This window comes from Pseudorasbora parva, chromosome 4, assembly GCF_024679245.1.
Source record: "Pseudorasbora parva isolate DD20220531a chromosome 4, ASM2467924v1, whole genome shotgun sequence".
NCBI lineage: Eukaryota > Metazoa > Chordata > Actinopteri > Cypriniformes > Gobionidae > Pseudorasbora > Pseudorasbora parva.
In genome coordinates, this window is record NC_090175.1 from 11,272,112 (window position 1) to 11,286,212 (window position 14,101).

The following is a 14,101-nucleotide window of genomic DNA, read 5'->3' on the forward strand; positions in this document are numbered from 1 at the left end:
TCAGTTGTTATGGTTGGTGTAGTTGTTTCAATTTTGCTCTCAGTTTTTATGGCTGGTGTAGTTGTTTCAATTGTGCTCTCAGATGTTGTGGCTGTTGTAGTTGTTTTAGTTGTGCTCTCAGATATTGTGGTTAGTGTAGTTGTTTCAGTTGTGCTCTCAGGTGTTATGGCTGGTGTAGTTGTTTCAGTTGTGTTCTCATCTGTTTTTGCTGGAGTAGTTGTTTCAGTTGTTTTCCCAGTTGTTATGGCTGGTGTAGTTGTTTCAGTTTTGCTCTCAGTTGTTATGACAGGTGTAGTTGTTTCAGTTGTGCTCTCAGTTGTTGTGGCTGGTGTAGTTGTATCAGTTTTGCTCTCGGTTGTTGTGGCTGGTGTAGTTGTTTCAGTTGTGCTCTCAGATGTTTTGGTTGGTGTAGTTGTTTCAATTTTGCTCTCAGTTGTTATGGCTGGTGTAGTTGTTTTAGTTGTGCTCTCAGATGTTTTGGTTGGTGTAGTTGTTTCAGTTGTGCTCTCAGTTGTTGTGGCTGGTGTAGTTGTATCAGTTTTGCTCTCGGTTGTTGTGGCTGGTGTAGTTGTTTCAGTTGTGCTCTCAGTTGTTATGGTTGGTGTAGTTGTTTCAGTTGTGCTCTCGGTTGTTGTGGCTGGTGTAGTTGTTTCAGTTGTGCTCTCAGATGTTTTGGTTGGTGTAGTTGTTTCAATTTTGCTCTCAGTTGTTATGGCTGGTGTAGTTGTTTCAGTTGTGCTCTCAGATGTTTTGGTTGGTGTGGTTGTTTCAATTTTGCTCTCAGTTGTTATGGTTGGTGTAGTTGTTTCAATTTTGCTCTCAGTTTTTATGGCTGGTGTAGTTGTTTCAATTGTGCTCTTAGATGTTGTGGCTGTTGTAGTTGTTTTAGTTGTGCTCTCAGATATTGTGGTTGGTGTAGTTGTTTCAGTTGTGCTCTCAGTTGTTATGGCTGGTGTAGTTGTTTCAGTTGTGCTCTCAGCTGTTGTGGCTGGTGTAGTTGTTTCAGTTTTTGTCTCAGATGCTGTCTCTGGTGTAGTTGTTTCAATTGTGCTCTCAGATGTTGTGGCTGGTGTAGTTGTTTCAGTTGTGCTCTCAGATGTTGTGGTTGGTGTAGATGTTTCAATTTTGCTCTCAGTTATAATGGCTGGTGTAGTTGTTTCAGTTGTGCTCTCAGTTGTTATGGCTGGTGTAGTTGTTTCAGTTGTGCTCTCAGTTGTTTTGGCTGGTGTAGTTATTTCAGTTATGCTCTCAGTTGTTATGGCTGGTGTAGTTGTTTCAGTTGTGCTCTCATCTGTTTTTGCTGGAGTAGTTGTTTCAGTTGTTTTCCCAGTTGTTATGGCTGGTGTAGTTGTTTCAGTTGTGCTCTCAGATGTTTTGGCTGGTGTAGTTGTTTCAGTTTTGCTCTCAGTTGTTGTGTCTGCTGTAGTTGTTTCAATTGTGCTCTCAGATGTTGTGGCTGTTGTGGTTGTTTTAGTTGTGCTCTCAGATATTGTGGTTGGTGTAGTTGTTTCAGTTTTGCTCTCAGTTATAATGGCTGGTGTAGTTGTTTCAGTTGTGCTCTCAGTTGTTGTGGCTGGTGTAGTTGTCTCAGTTGTGCTCTCAGTTGTTATGGCTGGTGTAGTTGTTTCAATTTTGCTCTCAGTTGTTATGGCTGGTGTAGTTGTTTCAGTTGTGCTCTCAGCTGTTGTGGCTGGTGTAGTTGTTTCAGTTGTGCTCTCAGTTGTTATGGCTGGTGTAGTTGTTTCAATTTTGCTCTCAGTTGTTATGGCTGGTGTAGTTGTTTCAATTTTGCTCTCAGTTGTTATGACTGGTGTAGTTGTTTCAGTTGTACTCTCAGATATTGTGGTTGGTGTAGTTGTTTCAGTTTTGCTCTCAGATATTGTGGTTGGTGTAGTTGTTTCAGTTTTGCTCTCAGTTATAATGGCTGGTGTAGTTGTTTCAGTTGTGCTCTCAGTTGTTATGGCTGGTGTAGTTGTTTCAGTTGTGCTCTCATCTGTTTTTGCTGGAGTAGTTGTTTCAGTTGTGCTCTCAGATGTTTTGGTTGGTGTAGTTGTTTCAATTTTGCTCTCAGTTGTTATGGCTGGTGTAGTTGTTTCAGTTGTGCTCTCAGATGTTTTGGTTGGTGTAGATGTATCAGTTTTGCTCTCGGTTGTTGTGGCTGGTGTAGTTGTTTCAGTTGTTTTTTCAGATGTTTTGGTGTGTGTAGTTGTTTCAATTTTGCTCTCAGTTGTTATGGCTGGTGTAGTTGTTTCAGTTGTGCTCTCAGTTGTTATGGTTGGTGTAGTTGTTTCAGTTGTGCTCTCATCTGTTTTTGCTGGAGTAGTTGTTTCAGTTGTTTTCCCAGTTGTTATGGCTGGTGTAGTTGTTTCAGTTTTGCTCTCAGTTGTTATGACAGGTGTAGTTGTTTCAGTTGTGCTCTCAGTTGTTGTGGCTGGTGTAGTTGTATCAGTTTTGCTCTCGGTTGTTGTGGCTGGTGTAGTTGTTTCAGTTGTGCTCTCAGATGTTTTGGTTGGTGTAGTTGTTTCAATTTTGCTCTCAGTTGTTATGGCTGGTGTAGTTGTTTCAGTTGTGCTCTCAGATGTTTTGGTTGGTGTGGTTGTTTCTATTTTGCTCTCAGTTGTTATGGTTGGTGTAGTTGTTTCAATTTTGCTCTCAGTTTTTATTGCTGGTGTAGTTGTTTCAGTTGTGCTCTCAGTTTTTATGGTTGGTGTAGTTGTTTCAGTTGTGCTCTCAGTTGTTGTGGCTGGTGTAGTTGTATCAGTTTTGCTCTCAGTTGTTGTGGCTGGTGTAGTTTCAGTTTTGCTCTCGGTTGTTGTGGCTGGTGTAGTTGTTTCAGTTGTGCTCTCAGTTGTTGTGGCTGGTGTAGTTGTTTCAGTTGTGTTCTCATCTGTTTTTGCTGGAGTAGTTGTTTCAGTTGTTTTCCCAGTTGTTATGGCTGGTGTAGTTGTTTCAGTTTTGCTCTCAATTGTTAGGACAGGTGTAGTTGTTTCAGTTGTGCTCTCAGTTGTTGTGGCTGGTGTAGTTGTATCAGTTTTGCTCTCGGTTGTTGTGGCTGGTGTAGTTGTTTCAGTTGTGCTCTCAGATGTTTTGGTTGGTGTAGTTGTTTCAATTTTGCTCTCAGTTGTTATGGCTGGTGTAGTTGTTTCAGTTGTGCTCTCAGATGTTTTGGTTGGTGTGGTTGTTTCAATTTTGCTCTCAGTTGTTATGGTTGGTGTAGTTGTTTCAATTTTGCTCTCAGTTTTTATGGCTGGTGTAGTTGTTTCAATTGTGCTCTCAGATGTTGTGGCTGTTGTAGTTGTTTTAGCTGTGCTCTCAGATATTGTGGTTGGTGTAGTTGTTTCAGTTTTGCTCTCAGTTATAATGGCTGGTGTAGTTGTTTCAGTTGTGCTCTCAGCTGTTGTGGCTGGTGTAGTTGTTTCAGTTGTGCTCTCAGTTGTTATGGCTGGTGTAGTTGTTTCAATTTTGCTCTCATCTGTTTTTGCTGGAGTAGTTGTTTCAGTTGTGCTCTCAGATGTTTTGGTTGGTGTAGTTGTTTCAATTTTGCTCTCAGTTGTTATGGCTGGTGTAGTTGTTTCAGTTGTGCTCTCAGATGTTTTGGTTGGTGTAGATGTATCAGTTTTGCTCTCGGTTGTTGTGGCTGGTGTAGTTGTTTCAGTTGTTTTTTCAGATGTTTTGGTGTGTGTAGTTGTTTCAATTTTGCTCTCAGTTGTTATGGCTGGTGTAGTTGTTTCAGTTGTGCTCTCAGCTGTTGTGGCTGGTGTAGTTGTTTCAGTTGTGCTCTCAGTTGTTATGGCTGGTGTAGTTGTTTCAATTTTGCTCTCAGTTGTTATGGCTGGTGTAGTTGTTTCAATTTTGCTCTCAGTTGTTATGACTGGTGTAGTTGTTTCAGTTGTACTCTCAGATATTGTGGTTGGTGTAGTTGTTTCAGTTTTGCTCTCAGATATTGTGGTTGGTGTAGTTGTTTCAGTTTTGCTCTCAGTTATAATGGCTGGTGTAGTTGTTTCAGTTGTGCTCTCAGTTGTTGTGGCTGGTGTAGTTGTTTCAGTTGTGCTTTCAGTTGTTATGGCTGGTGTAGTTGTTTCAGTTGTGCTCTCATCTGTTTTTGCTGGAGTAGTTGTTTCAGTTGTGCTCTCAGATGTTTTGGTTGGTGTAGTTGTTTCAATTTTGCTCTCAGTTGTTATGGCTGGTGTAGTTGTTTCAGTTGTGCTCTCAGATGTTTTGGTTGGTGTAGATGTATCAGTTTTGCTCTCGGTTGTTGTGGCTGGTGTAGTTGTTTCAGTTGTTTTTTCAGATGTTTTGGTGTGTGTAGTTGTTTCAATTTTGCTCTCAGTTGTTATGACTGGTGTAGTTGTTTCAGTTGTGCTCTCAGTTGTTATGGTTGGTGTAGTTGTTTCAATTTTGCTCTCAGTTGTTATGGTTGGTGTAGTTGTTTCAATTTTGCTCTCAGTTGTTATGGCTGGTGTAGTTGTTTCAATTGTGCTCTCAGATGTTGTGGCTGTTGTAGTTGTTTTAGTTGTGCTCTCAGATATTGTGGTTGGTGTAGTTGTTTCAGTTTTGCTCTCAGTTATAATGGCTGGTGTAGTTGTTTCAGTTGTGCTCTCAGTTGTTGTGGCTGGTGTAGTTGTTTCAGTTGTGCTCTCAGTTGTTATGGCTGGTGTAGTTTTTTCAATTTTGCTCTCAGTTGTTATGGCTGGTGTAGTTGTTTCAGTTGTGCTCTCAGTTGTTGTGGCTGGTGTAGTTGTATCAGTTTTGCTCTCGGTTGTTGTGGCTGGTGTAGTTTCAGTTTTGCTCTCGGTTGTTGTGGCTGGTGTAGTTGTTTCAGTTGTGCTCTCAGTTGTTGTGGCTGGTGTAGTTGTTTCAGTTGTGCTCTCATCTGTTTTTGCTGGAGTAGTTGTTTCAGTTGTTTTCCCAGTTGTTATGGCTGGTGTAGTTGTTTCAATTTTGCTCTCAGTTGTTATGGCTGGTGTAGTTGTTTCAGTTGTGCTCTCAGATGTTTTGGTTGGTGTAGTTGTTTCAGTTGTGCCCTCAGTTGTTGTGGCTGGTGTAGTTGTATCAGTTTTGCTCTCGGTTGTTGTGGCTGGTGTAGTTGTTTCAGTTGTGCTCTCAGTTGTTATGGTTGGTGTAGTTGTTTCAGTTGTGCTCTCATCTGTTTTTGCTGGAGTAGTTGTTTCAGTTGTTTTCCCAGTTGTTATGGCTGGTGTAGTTGTTTCAATTTTGCTCTCAGTTGTTATGGCTGGTGTAGTTGTTTCAGTTGTGCTCTCAGATGTTTTGGTTGGTGTAGTTGTTTCAGTTGTGCCCTCAGTTGTTGTGGCTGGTGTAGTTGTATCAGTTTTGCTCTTGGTTGTTGTGGCTGGTGTAGTTGTTTCAGTTGTGCTCTCAGTTGTTATGGTTGGTGTAGTTGTTTCAGTTGTGCTCTCGGTTGTTGTGGCTGGTGTAGTTGTTTCAGTTGTGCTCTCAGATGTTTTGGTTGGTGTAGTTGTTTCAATTTTGCTCTCAGTTGTTATGGCTGGTGTAGTTGTTTCAGTTGTGCTCTCAGATGTTTTGGTTGGTGTGGTTGTTTCAATTTTGCTCTCAGTTGTTATGGTTGGTGTAGTTGTTTCAATTTTGCTCTCAGTTTTTATGGCTGGTGTAGTTGTTTCAATTGTGCTCTCAGATGTTGTGGCTGTTGTAGTTGTTTTAGTTGTGCTCTCAGATATTGTGGTTGGTTTAGTTGTTTCAGTTTTGCTCTCAGTTATAATGGCTGGTGTAGTTGTTTCAGTTGTGCTCTCAGTTGTTGTGGCTGGTGTAGTTGTTTCAGTTGTGCTTTCAGTTGTTATGGCTGGTGTAGTTGTTTCAGTTGTGCTCTCATCTGTTTTTGCTGGAGTAGTTGTTTCAGTTGTGCTCTCAGATGTTTTGGTTGGTGTAGTTGTTTCAATTTTGCTCTCAGTTGTTATGGCTGGTGTAGTTGTTTCAGTTGTGCTCTCAGATGTTTTGGTTGGTGTAGATGTATCAGTTTTGCTCTCGGTTGTTGTGGCTGGTGTAGTTGTTTCAGTTGTTTTTTCAGATGTTTTGGTGTGTGTAGTTGTTTCAATTTTGTTCTCAGTTGTTATGGCTGGTGTAGTTGTTTCAGTTGTGCTCTCAGTTGTTATGGTTGGTGTAGTTGTTTCAGTTGTGCTCTCATCTGTTTTTGCTGGAGTAGTTGTTTCAGTTGTTTTCCCAGTTGTTATGGCTGGTGTAGTTGTTTCAGTTTTGCTCTCAGTTGTTATGACAGGTGTAGTTGTTTCAGTTGTGCTCTCAGTTGTTGTGGCTGGTGTAGTTGTATCAGTTTTGCTCTCGGTTGTTGTGGCTGGTGTAGTTGTTTCAGTTGTGCTCTCAGATGTTATGGCTGGTGTAGTTGTTTCAATTTTGCTCTCAGTTGTTATGACTGGTGTAGTTGTTTCAGTTGTGCTCTCAGATATTGTGGTTGGTGTAGTTGTTTCAGTTTTGCTCTCAGATATTGTGGTTGGTGTAGTTGTTTCAGTTTTGCTCTCAGTTATAATGGCTGGTGTAGTTGTTTCAGTTGTGCTCTCAGTTGTTGTGCCTGGTGTAGTTGTTTCAGTTGTGCTTTCAGTTGTTATGGCTGGTGTAGTTGTTTCAGTTGTGCTCTCATCTGTTTTTGCTGGAGTAGTTGTTTCAGTTGTGCTCTCAGATGTTATGGCTGGTGTAGTTGTTTCAGTTGTGCTCTCATCTGTTTTTGCTGGAGTAGTTGTTTCAGTTGTTTTTTCAGATGTTTTGGTGTGTGTAGTTGTTTCAATTTTGCTCTCAGTTGTTATGGCTGGTGTAGTTGTTTCAGTTGTGCTCTCGGTTGTTATGGTTGGTGTAGTTGTTTCAATTTTGCTCTCAGTTGTTATGGTTGGTGTAGTTGTTTCAATTTTGCTCTCAGTTGTTATGGCTGGTGTAGTTATTTCAATTGTGCTCTCAGATGTTGTGGCTGTTGTAGTTGTTTTAGTTGTGCTCTCAGATATTGTGGTTGGTGTAGTTGTTTCAGTTTTGCTCTCAGTTATAATGGCTGGTGTAGTTGTTTCAGTTGTGCTCTCAGTTGTTGTGGCTGGTGTAGTTGTTTCAGTTGTGCTCTCAGTTGTTATGGCTGGTGTAGTTGTTTCAATTGTGCTCTCAGTTGTTGTGGCTGGTGTAGTTGTATCAGTTTTGCTCTCGGTTGTTGTGGCTGGTGTAGTTTCAGTTTTGCTCTCGGTTGTTGTGGCTGGTGTAGTTGTTTCAGTTGTGCTCTCAGTTGTTGTGGCTGGTGTAGTTGTTTCAGTTGTGCTCTCATCTGTTTTTGCTGGAGTAGTTGTTTCAGTTGTTTTCCCAGTTGTTATGGCTGGTGTAGTTGTTTCAGTTTTGCTCTCAGTTGTTATGACAGGTGTAGTTGTTTCAGTTGTGCTCTCAGTTGTTGTGGCTGGTGTAGTTGTATCAGTTTTGCTCTCGGTTGTTGTGGCTGGTGTAGTTGTTTCAGTTGTGCTCTCAGATGTTTTGGTTGCTGTAGTTGTTTCAATTTTGCTCTCAGTTGTTATGGCTGGTGTAGTTGTTTCAGTTGTGCTCTCATCTGTTTTTGCTGGAGTAGTTGTTTCAGTTGTTTTCCCAGTTGTTATGGCTGGTGTAGTTGTTTCAGTTTTGCTCTCAGTTGTTATGACAGGTGTAGTTGTTTCAGTTGTGCTCTCAGTTGTTGTGGCTGGTGTAGTTGTATCAGTTTTGCTCTCGGTTGTTGTGGCTGGTGTAGTTGTTTCAGTTGTGCTCTCAGATGTTTTGGTTGGTGTAGTTGTTTCAATTTTGCTCTCAGTTGTTATGGCTGGTGTAGTTGTTTCAGTTGTGCTCTCAGATGTTTTGGTTGGTGTGGTTGTTTCAATTTTGCTCTCAGTTGTTATGGTTGGTGTAGTTGTTTCAATTTTGCTCTCAGTTTTTATGGCTGGTGTAGTTGTTTCAATTTTGCTCTCAGTTGTTATGGCTCGTGTAGTTGTTTCAGTTGTGCTCTCAGTTGTTGTGGCTGGTGTATTTGTTTCAGTTTTGCTCTCAGATATTGTGGTTGGTGTAGTTGTTTCAGTTTTGCTCTCAGTTATAATGGCTGGTGTAGTTGTTTCAATTGTGCTCTCAGTTGTTGTGGCTGGTGTAGTTGTTTCAGTTGTGCTTTCAGTTGTTATGGCTGGTGTAGTTGTTTCAGTTGTGCTCTCATCTGTTTTTGCTGGAGTAGTTGTTTCAGTTGTGCTCTCAGATGTTTTGGTTGGTGTAGTTGTTTCAATTTTGCTCTCAGTTGTTATGGCTGGTGTAGTTGTTTCAGTTGTGCTCTCAGATGTTTTGGTTGGTGTAGATGTATCAGTTTTGCTCTCGGTTGTTGTGGCTGGTGTAGTTGTTTCAGTTGTTTTTTCAGATGTTTTGGTGTGTGTAGTTGTTTCAATTTTGCTCTCAGTTGTTATGGCTGGTGTAGTTGTTTCAGTTGTGCTCTCAGATGTTTTGGTTGGTGTAGTTGTTTCAATTTTGCTCTCAGTTGTTATGGTTGGTGTAGTTGTTTCAATTTTGCTCTCAGTTGTTATGGCTGGTGTAGTTGTTTCAATTGTGCTCTCAGATGTTGTGGCTGGTGTAGTTGTATCAGTTTTGCTCTCGGTTGTTGTGGCTGGTGTAGTTGTTTCAGTTGTGCTCTCAGATGTTTTGGTTGGTGTAGTTGTTTCAATTTTGCTCTCAGTTGTTATGGCTGGTGTAGTTGTTTCAGTTGTGCTCTCATCTGTTTTTGCTGGAGTAGTTGTTTCAGTTGTTTTCCCAGTTGTTATGGCTGGTGTAGTTGTTTCAGTTTTGCTCTCAGTTGTTATGACAGGTGTAGTTGTTTCAGTTGTGCTCTCAGTTGTTGTGGCTGGTGTAGTTGTATCAGTTTTGCTCTCGGTTGTTGTGGCTGGTGTAGTTGTTTCAGTTGTTTTTTCAGATGTTTTGGTGTGTGTAGTTGTTTCAATTTTGCTCTCAGTTGTTATGGCTGGTGTAGTTGTTTCAGTTGTGCTCTCAGATGTTTTGGTTGGTGTAGTTGTTTCAATTTTGCTCTCAGTTGTTATGGTTGGTGTAGTTGTTTCAATTTTGCTCTCAGTTGTTATGGCTGGTGTAGTTGTTTCAATTGTGCTCTCAGATGTTGTGGCTGGTGTAGTTGTATCAGTTTTGCTCTCGGTTGTTGTGGCTGGTGTAGTTGTTTCAGTTGTGCTCTCAGATGTTTTGGTTGGTGTAGTTGTTTCAATTTTGCTCTCAGTTGTTATGGCTGGTGTAGTTGTTTCAGTTGTGCTCTCATCTGTTTTTGCTGGAGTAGTTGTTTCAGTTGTTTTCCCAGTTGTTATGGCTGGTGTAGTTGTTTCAGTTTTGCTCTCAGTTGTTATGACAGGTGTAGTTGTTTCAGTTGTGCTCTCAGTTGTTGTGGCTGGTGTAGTTGTATCAGTTTTGCTCTCGGTTGTTGTGGCTGGTGTAGTTGTTTCAGTTGTTTTTTCAGATGTTTTGGTGTGTGTAGTTGTTTCAATTTTGCTCTCAGTTGTTATGGCTGGTGTAGTTGTTTCAGTTGTGCTCTCAGATGTTTTGGTTGGTGTAGTTGTTTCAATTTTGCTCTCAGTTGTTATGGTTGGTGTAGTTGTTTCAATTTTGCTCTCAGTTGTTATGGCTGGTGTAGTTGTTTCAATTGTGCTCTCAGATGTTGTGGCTGGTGTAGTTGTATCAGTTTTGCTCTCGGTTGTTGTGGCTGGTGTAGTTGTTTCAGTTGTGCTCTCAGATGTTTTGGTTGGTGTAGTTGTTTCAATTTTGCTCTCAGTTGTTATGGCTGGTGTAGTTGTTTCAGTTGTGCTCTCATCTGTTTTTGCTGGAGTAGTTGTTTCAGTTGTTTTCCCAGTTGTTATGGCTGGTGTAGTTGTTTCAGTTTTGCTCTCAGTTGTTATGACAGGTGTAGTTGTTTCAGTTGTGCTCTCAGTTGTTGTGGCTAGTGAAGTTGTATCAGTTTTGCTCTCGGTTGTTGTGGCTGGTGTAGTTTCAGTTTTGCTCTCAGTTATAATGGCTGGTGTAGTTGTTTCAGTTGTGCTCTCAGTTGTTGTGGCTGGTGTAGTTGTTTCAGTTGTGCTCTCAGTTGTTGTGGCTGGTGTAGTTGTTTCAGTTGTGCTCTCAGATGTTTTTGCTGGAGTAGTTGTTTCAGTTGTTTTCCCAGTTGTTATGGCTGGTGTAGTTGTTTCAGTTTTGCTCTCAGTTGTTATGACAGGTGTAGTTGTTTCAGTTGTGCTCTCAGTTGTTGTGGCTGGTGTAGTTGTATCAGTTTTGCTCTCGGTTGTTGTGGCTGGTGTAGTTGTTTCAGTTGTGCTCTCAGATGTTTTGGTTGGTGTAGTTGTTTCAATTTTGCTCTCAGTTGTTATGGCTGGTGTAGTTGTTTCAGTTGTGCTCTCAGATGTTTTGGTTGGTGTGGTTGTTTCAATTTTGCTCTCAGTTGTTATGGTTGGTGTAGTTGTTTCAATTTTGCTCTCAGTTTTTATGGCTGGTGTAGTTGTTTCAATTGTGCTCTCAGATGTTGTGGCTGTTGTAGTTGTTTTAGTTGTGCTCTCAGATATTGTGGTTGGTGTAGTTGTTTCAGTTGTGCTCTCAGTTGTTATGGCTGGTGTAGTTGTTTCAGTTTTGCTCTCAGTTGTTGTGGCTGGTGTAGTTGTTTCAGTTGTGCTCTCAGTTGTTATGGCTGGTGTAGTTGTTTCAATTTTGCTCTCAGTTGTTATGGCTGGTGTAGTTGTTTCAATTTTGCTCTCAGTTGTTATCACTGGTGTAGTTGTTTCAGTTGTGCTCTCAGATATTGTGGTTGGTGTAGTTGTTTCAGTTTTGCTCTCAGATATTGTGGTTGGTGTAGTTGTTTCAGTTTTGCTCTCAGTTATAATGGCTGGTGTAGTTGTTTCAGTTGTGCTCTCAGTTGTTGTGGCTGGTGTAGTTGTTTCAGTTGTGCTTTCAGTTGTTATGGCTGGTGTAGTTGTTTCAGTTGTGCTCTCATCTGTTTTTGCTGGAGTAGTTGTTTCAGTTGTGCTCTCAGATGTTTTGGTTGGTGTAGTTGTTTCAATTTTGCTCTCAGTTGTTATGGCTGGTGTAGTTGTTTCAGTTGTGCTCTCAGATGTTTTGGTTGGTTTAGATGTATCAGTTTTGCTCTCGGTTGTTGTGGCTGGTGTAGTTGTTTCAGTTGTTTTTTCAGATGTTTTGGTGTGTGTAGTTGTTTCAATTTTGCTCTCAGTTGTTATGGCTGGTGTTGTTGTTTCAGTTGTGCTCTCAGATGTTTTGGTTGGTGTAGTTGTTTCAATTTTGCTCTCAGTTGTTATGGTTGGTGTAGTTGTTTCAATTTTGCTCTCAGTTGTTATGGCTGGTGTAGTTGTTTCAATTGTGCTCTCAGATGTTGTGGCTGGTGTAGTTGTATCAGTTTTGCTCTCGGTTGTTGTGGCTGGTGTAGTTGTTTCAGTTGTGCTCTCAGATGTTTTGGTTGGTGTAGTTGTTTCAATTTTGCTCTCAGTTGTTATGGCTGGTGTAGTTGTTTCAGTTGTGTTCTCATCTGTTTTTGCTGGAGTAGTTGTTTCAGTTGTTTTCCCAGTTGTTATGGCTGGTGTAGTTGTTTCAGTTTTGCTCTCAGTTGTTATGACAGGTGTAGTTGTTTCAGTTGTGCTCTCAGTTGTTGTGGCTGGTGTAGTTGTATCAGTTTTGCTCTCGGTTGTTGTGGCTGGTGTAGTTGTTTCAGTTGTTTTTTCAGATGTTTTGGTTGGTGTAGTTGTTTCAGTTTTGCTCTCAGTTATAATGACTGGTGTAGTTGTTTCAGTTGTGCTCTCAGTTGTTGTGGCTGGTGTAGTTGTTTCAGTTGTGCTTTCAGTTGTTATGGCTGGTGTAGTTGTTTCAGTTGTGCTCTCATCTGTTTTTGCTGGAGTAGTTGTTTCAGTTGTGCTCTCAGATGTTTTGGTTGGTGTAGTTGTTTCAATTTTGCTCTCAGTTGTTATGGCTGGTGTAGTTGTTTCAGTTGTGCTCTCAGATGTTTTGGTTGGTGTAGTTGTTTCAGTTGTCCTCTCAGTTGTTGTGGCTGGTGAAGTTGTTTCAGTTGTCTTCCCAGTTGTTGTGGCTGGTGTAGTTATTTCCGTTGTGCTCTCAGATGTTGTGGTTGGTGTAGTTATTTCAGTTTTGCTCTCAGTTGTTGTGGCTGGTTTAGTTGTTTCAGTTGTGCTCCCAGTCATTATGGCTGGTGTAGTTTTTCCAGTTGTGCTCCCAGTCATTATGGCTGGTTTAGTTTTTCCAGTTGTGCTCCCAGTCATTATGGCTGGTTTAGTTTTTCCAGTTGTGCTCCCAGTCATTATGGCTGGTTTAGTTTTTCCAGTTGTGCTCCCAGTCATTATGGTTGGTTTAGATTTTCCAGTTGTGCTCCCAGTCATTATGGCTGGTTTAGTTTTTCCAGTTGTGCTCCCAGTCATTATGGCTGGTTTAGTTTTTCCAGTTGTGCTCCCAGTCATTATGGCTGGTTTAGTTTTTCCAGTTGTGCTCCCAGTCATTATGGCTGGTTTAGTTTTTCCAGTTGTGCTCCCAGTCATTATGGCTGGTTTAGTTTTTCCAGTTGTGCTCCCAGTCATTATGGCTGGTGTAATTGTTCTAGCTGTGCCCCCAGTTGTTGTGGCTGGTGTAGTTGTTTTTGTTGTGCTCCCAGTTGTTGTGGCTGGTGAATTGAGAGAGGAAATACTGCAGTAGACTGATTTAGAATGCCAAATTTATAATGTCATGATAAGTGCATATTTTAGAAAAAATTTCACACTACAATTAATACAGGTTTGTAATGCTCCACAAAAAATGTTGTCGGGAGACAACAACCAATAAAACAGACTACACACTAATTACGCATTTATAAAATGTATACCTTTATAACAAGAAACTGCCAAAATGAAACACAGAAGAACACAAAAGTTTTAAGGATATTTTCAGTACATTTAAGAGCAATACAATCTCTGAATAAACAACACATGTCAGTTTAAAACAGAAAGAATAAAGGCATATGCTCTTTGTATTTTCAGTCAACATCATTAGGTGTGTTCGACATCGGCTCTAGCTGGATGTATTCGATCGTCGAGAGTAGCCGCCTGCAAGCGGGGAGGTGCTCCAATTTTCTTCTTCCCGTATTGACGCTTATGCTATATTTGCATACTTTAACATGTAACCGGAATGAGTACGCTGTAACCTGTCCATTAATGTGTTGTTCTAGGAATTCTAGGAACTCTACATTTGGATTCGCCTACCTAATGATCACTTGTGTGTATATTCTGATTTTTTCCACAATTCAGTGTGAGTAGATGTGTCTTTTATATTCATAGGAGTTACATGATAGTATAATTGCCACGCTCTCACAGCCATCAGACACTGCCGCGCCCACTCGTTCACCATCACCGGGATTCTAAACACCTGGGCACCATCACCAGCAACACTACATAAGCACTGGTCTGGTCTTGCACCGATCCTACCTCAACTACCTGTCCTTCTTCAAAGCCCTCACCTGCCATCATCTTCGTCTCCATCGCCTTCGTCTGAGAGTCACCACCCATCTAAGTATCACCTGTGTCCGTTACCTCTGATAATAAACTTTGTACTTGCACTAATCCATCTGTGTCCTCTACACTACTCTCAGTATTGCTCGTCATGCTCGCTATATTCGTCGGCCTGCAAAACAACAATGGTTCTATGACTATCTTACAAGAACTTACTAATATCTGTGGCACTAAGCGGTTCACCTGAGTTATTATGCGGTGCAGACATTTTGCCACTGTGTGGTAGGCTTGGCTGTTCCCATGAACCACACGAGAGTTACCTTCCGCCCTTGCGCCTATAACAGTTAAAATCGATTTTATTATAAAGAAAGGTTTATTTGTTTCTAGTTATTTTTTTTGTTAGATATTTCCACTGTGCGGGAGTCCCGCAAAATAATTTTATTTTCCCGTGACTCGCACACAATAATATCTTGCCGCCCACATCCGCATTCACCCATCAAATATTATCCCGTGCCGCACTCGGTTGGTCCCGCGGGAGTGCAGGTCTCTATTTGGATAGTAACATTAGGCTGTTAGAGCGGTCTTGCTACACATTAAATCTAGAA

The 14,101-nt window shown here is 41.1% G+C and overlaps 1 protein-coding gene across 1 annotated transcript in view; it reads right to left on the bottom strand.

Annotated features, from left to right (window-relative positions):
* The window catches only part of LOC137073771 (integumentary mucin C.1-like), a gene marked incomplete at its 3' end in the record, with an annotated part of 29,694 nt that extends 16,141 nt beyond the window's left edge, over window positions 1-13,553 (bottom strand). The window contains exons 1-2 of the mRNA XM_067442479.1: window positions 13,473-13,553; window positions 13,360-13,413 (exon numbers count right to left, since the gene is read on the bottom strand). Coding sequence (XP_067298580.1) covers window positions 13,360-13,413; window positions 13,473-13,553 — 135 coding nt within the window. The remainder of the gene's footprint in view (window positions 1-13,359; window positions 13,414-13,472) is intronic.
* Window positions 13,554-14,101: the final 548 nt, after the last annotated feature.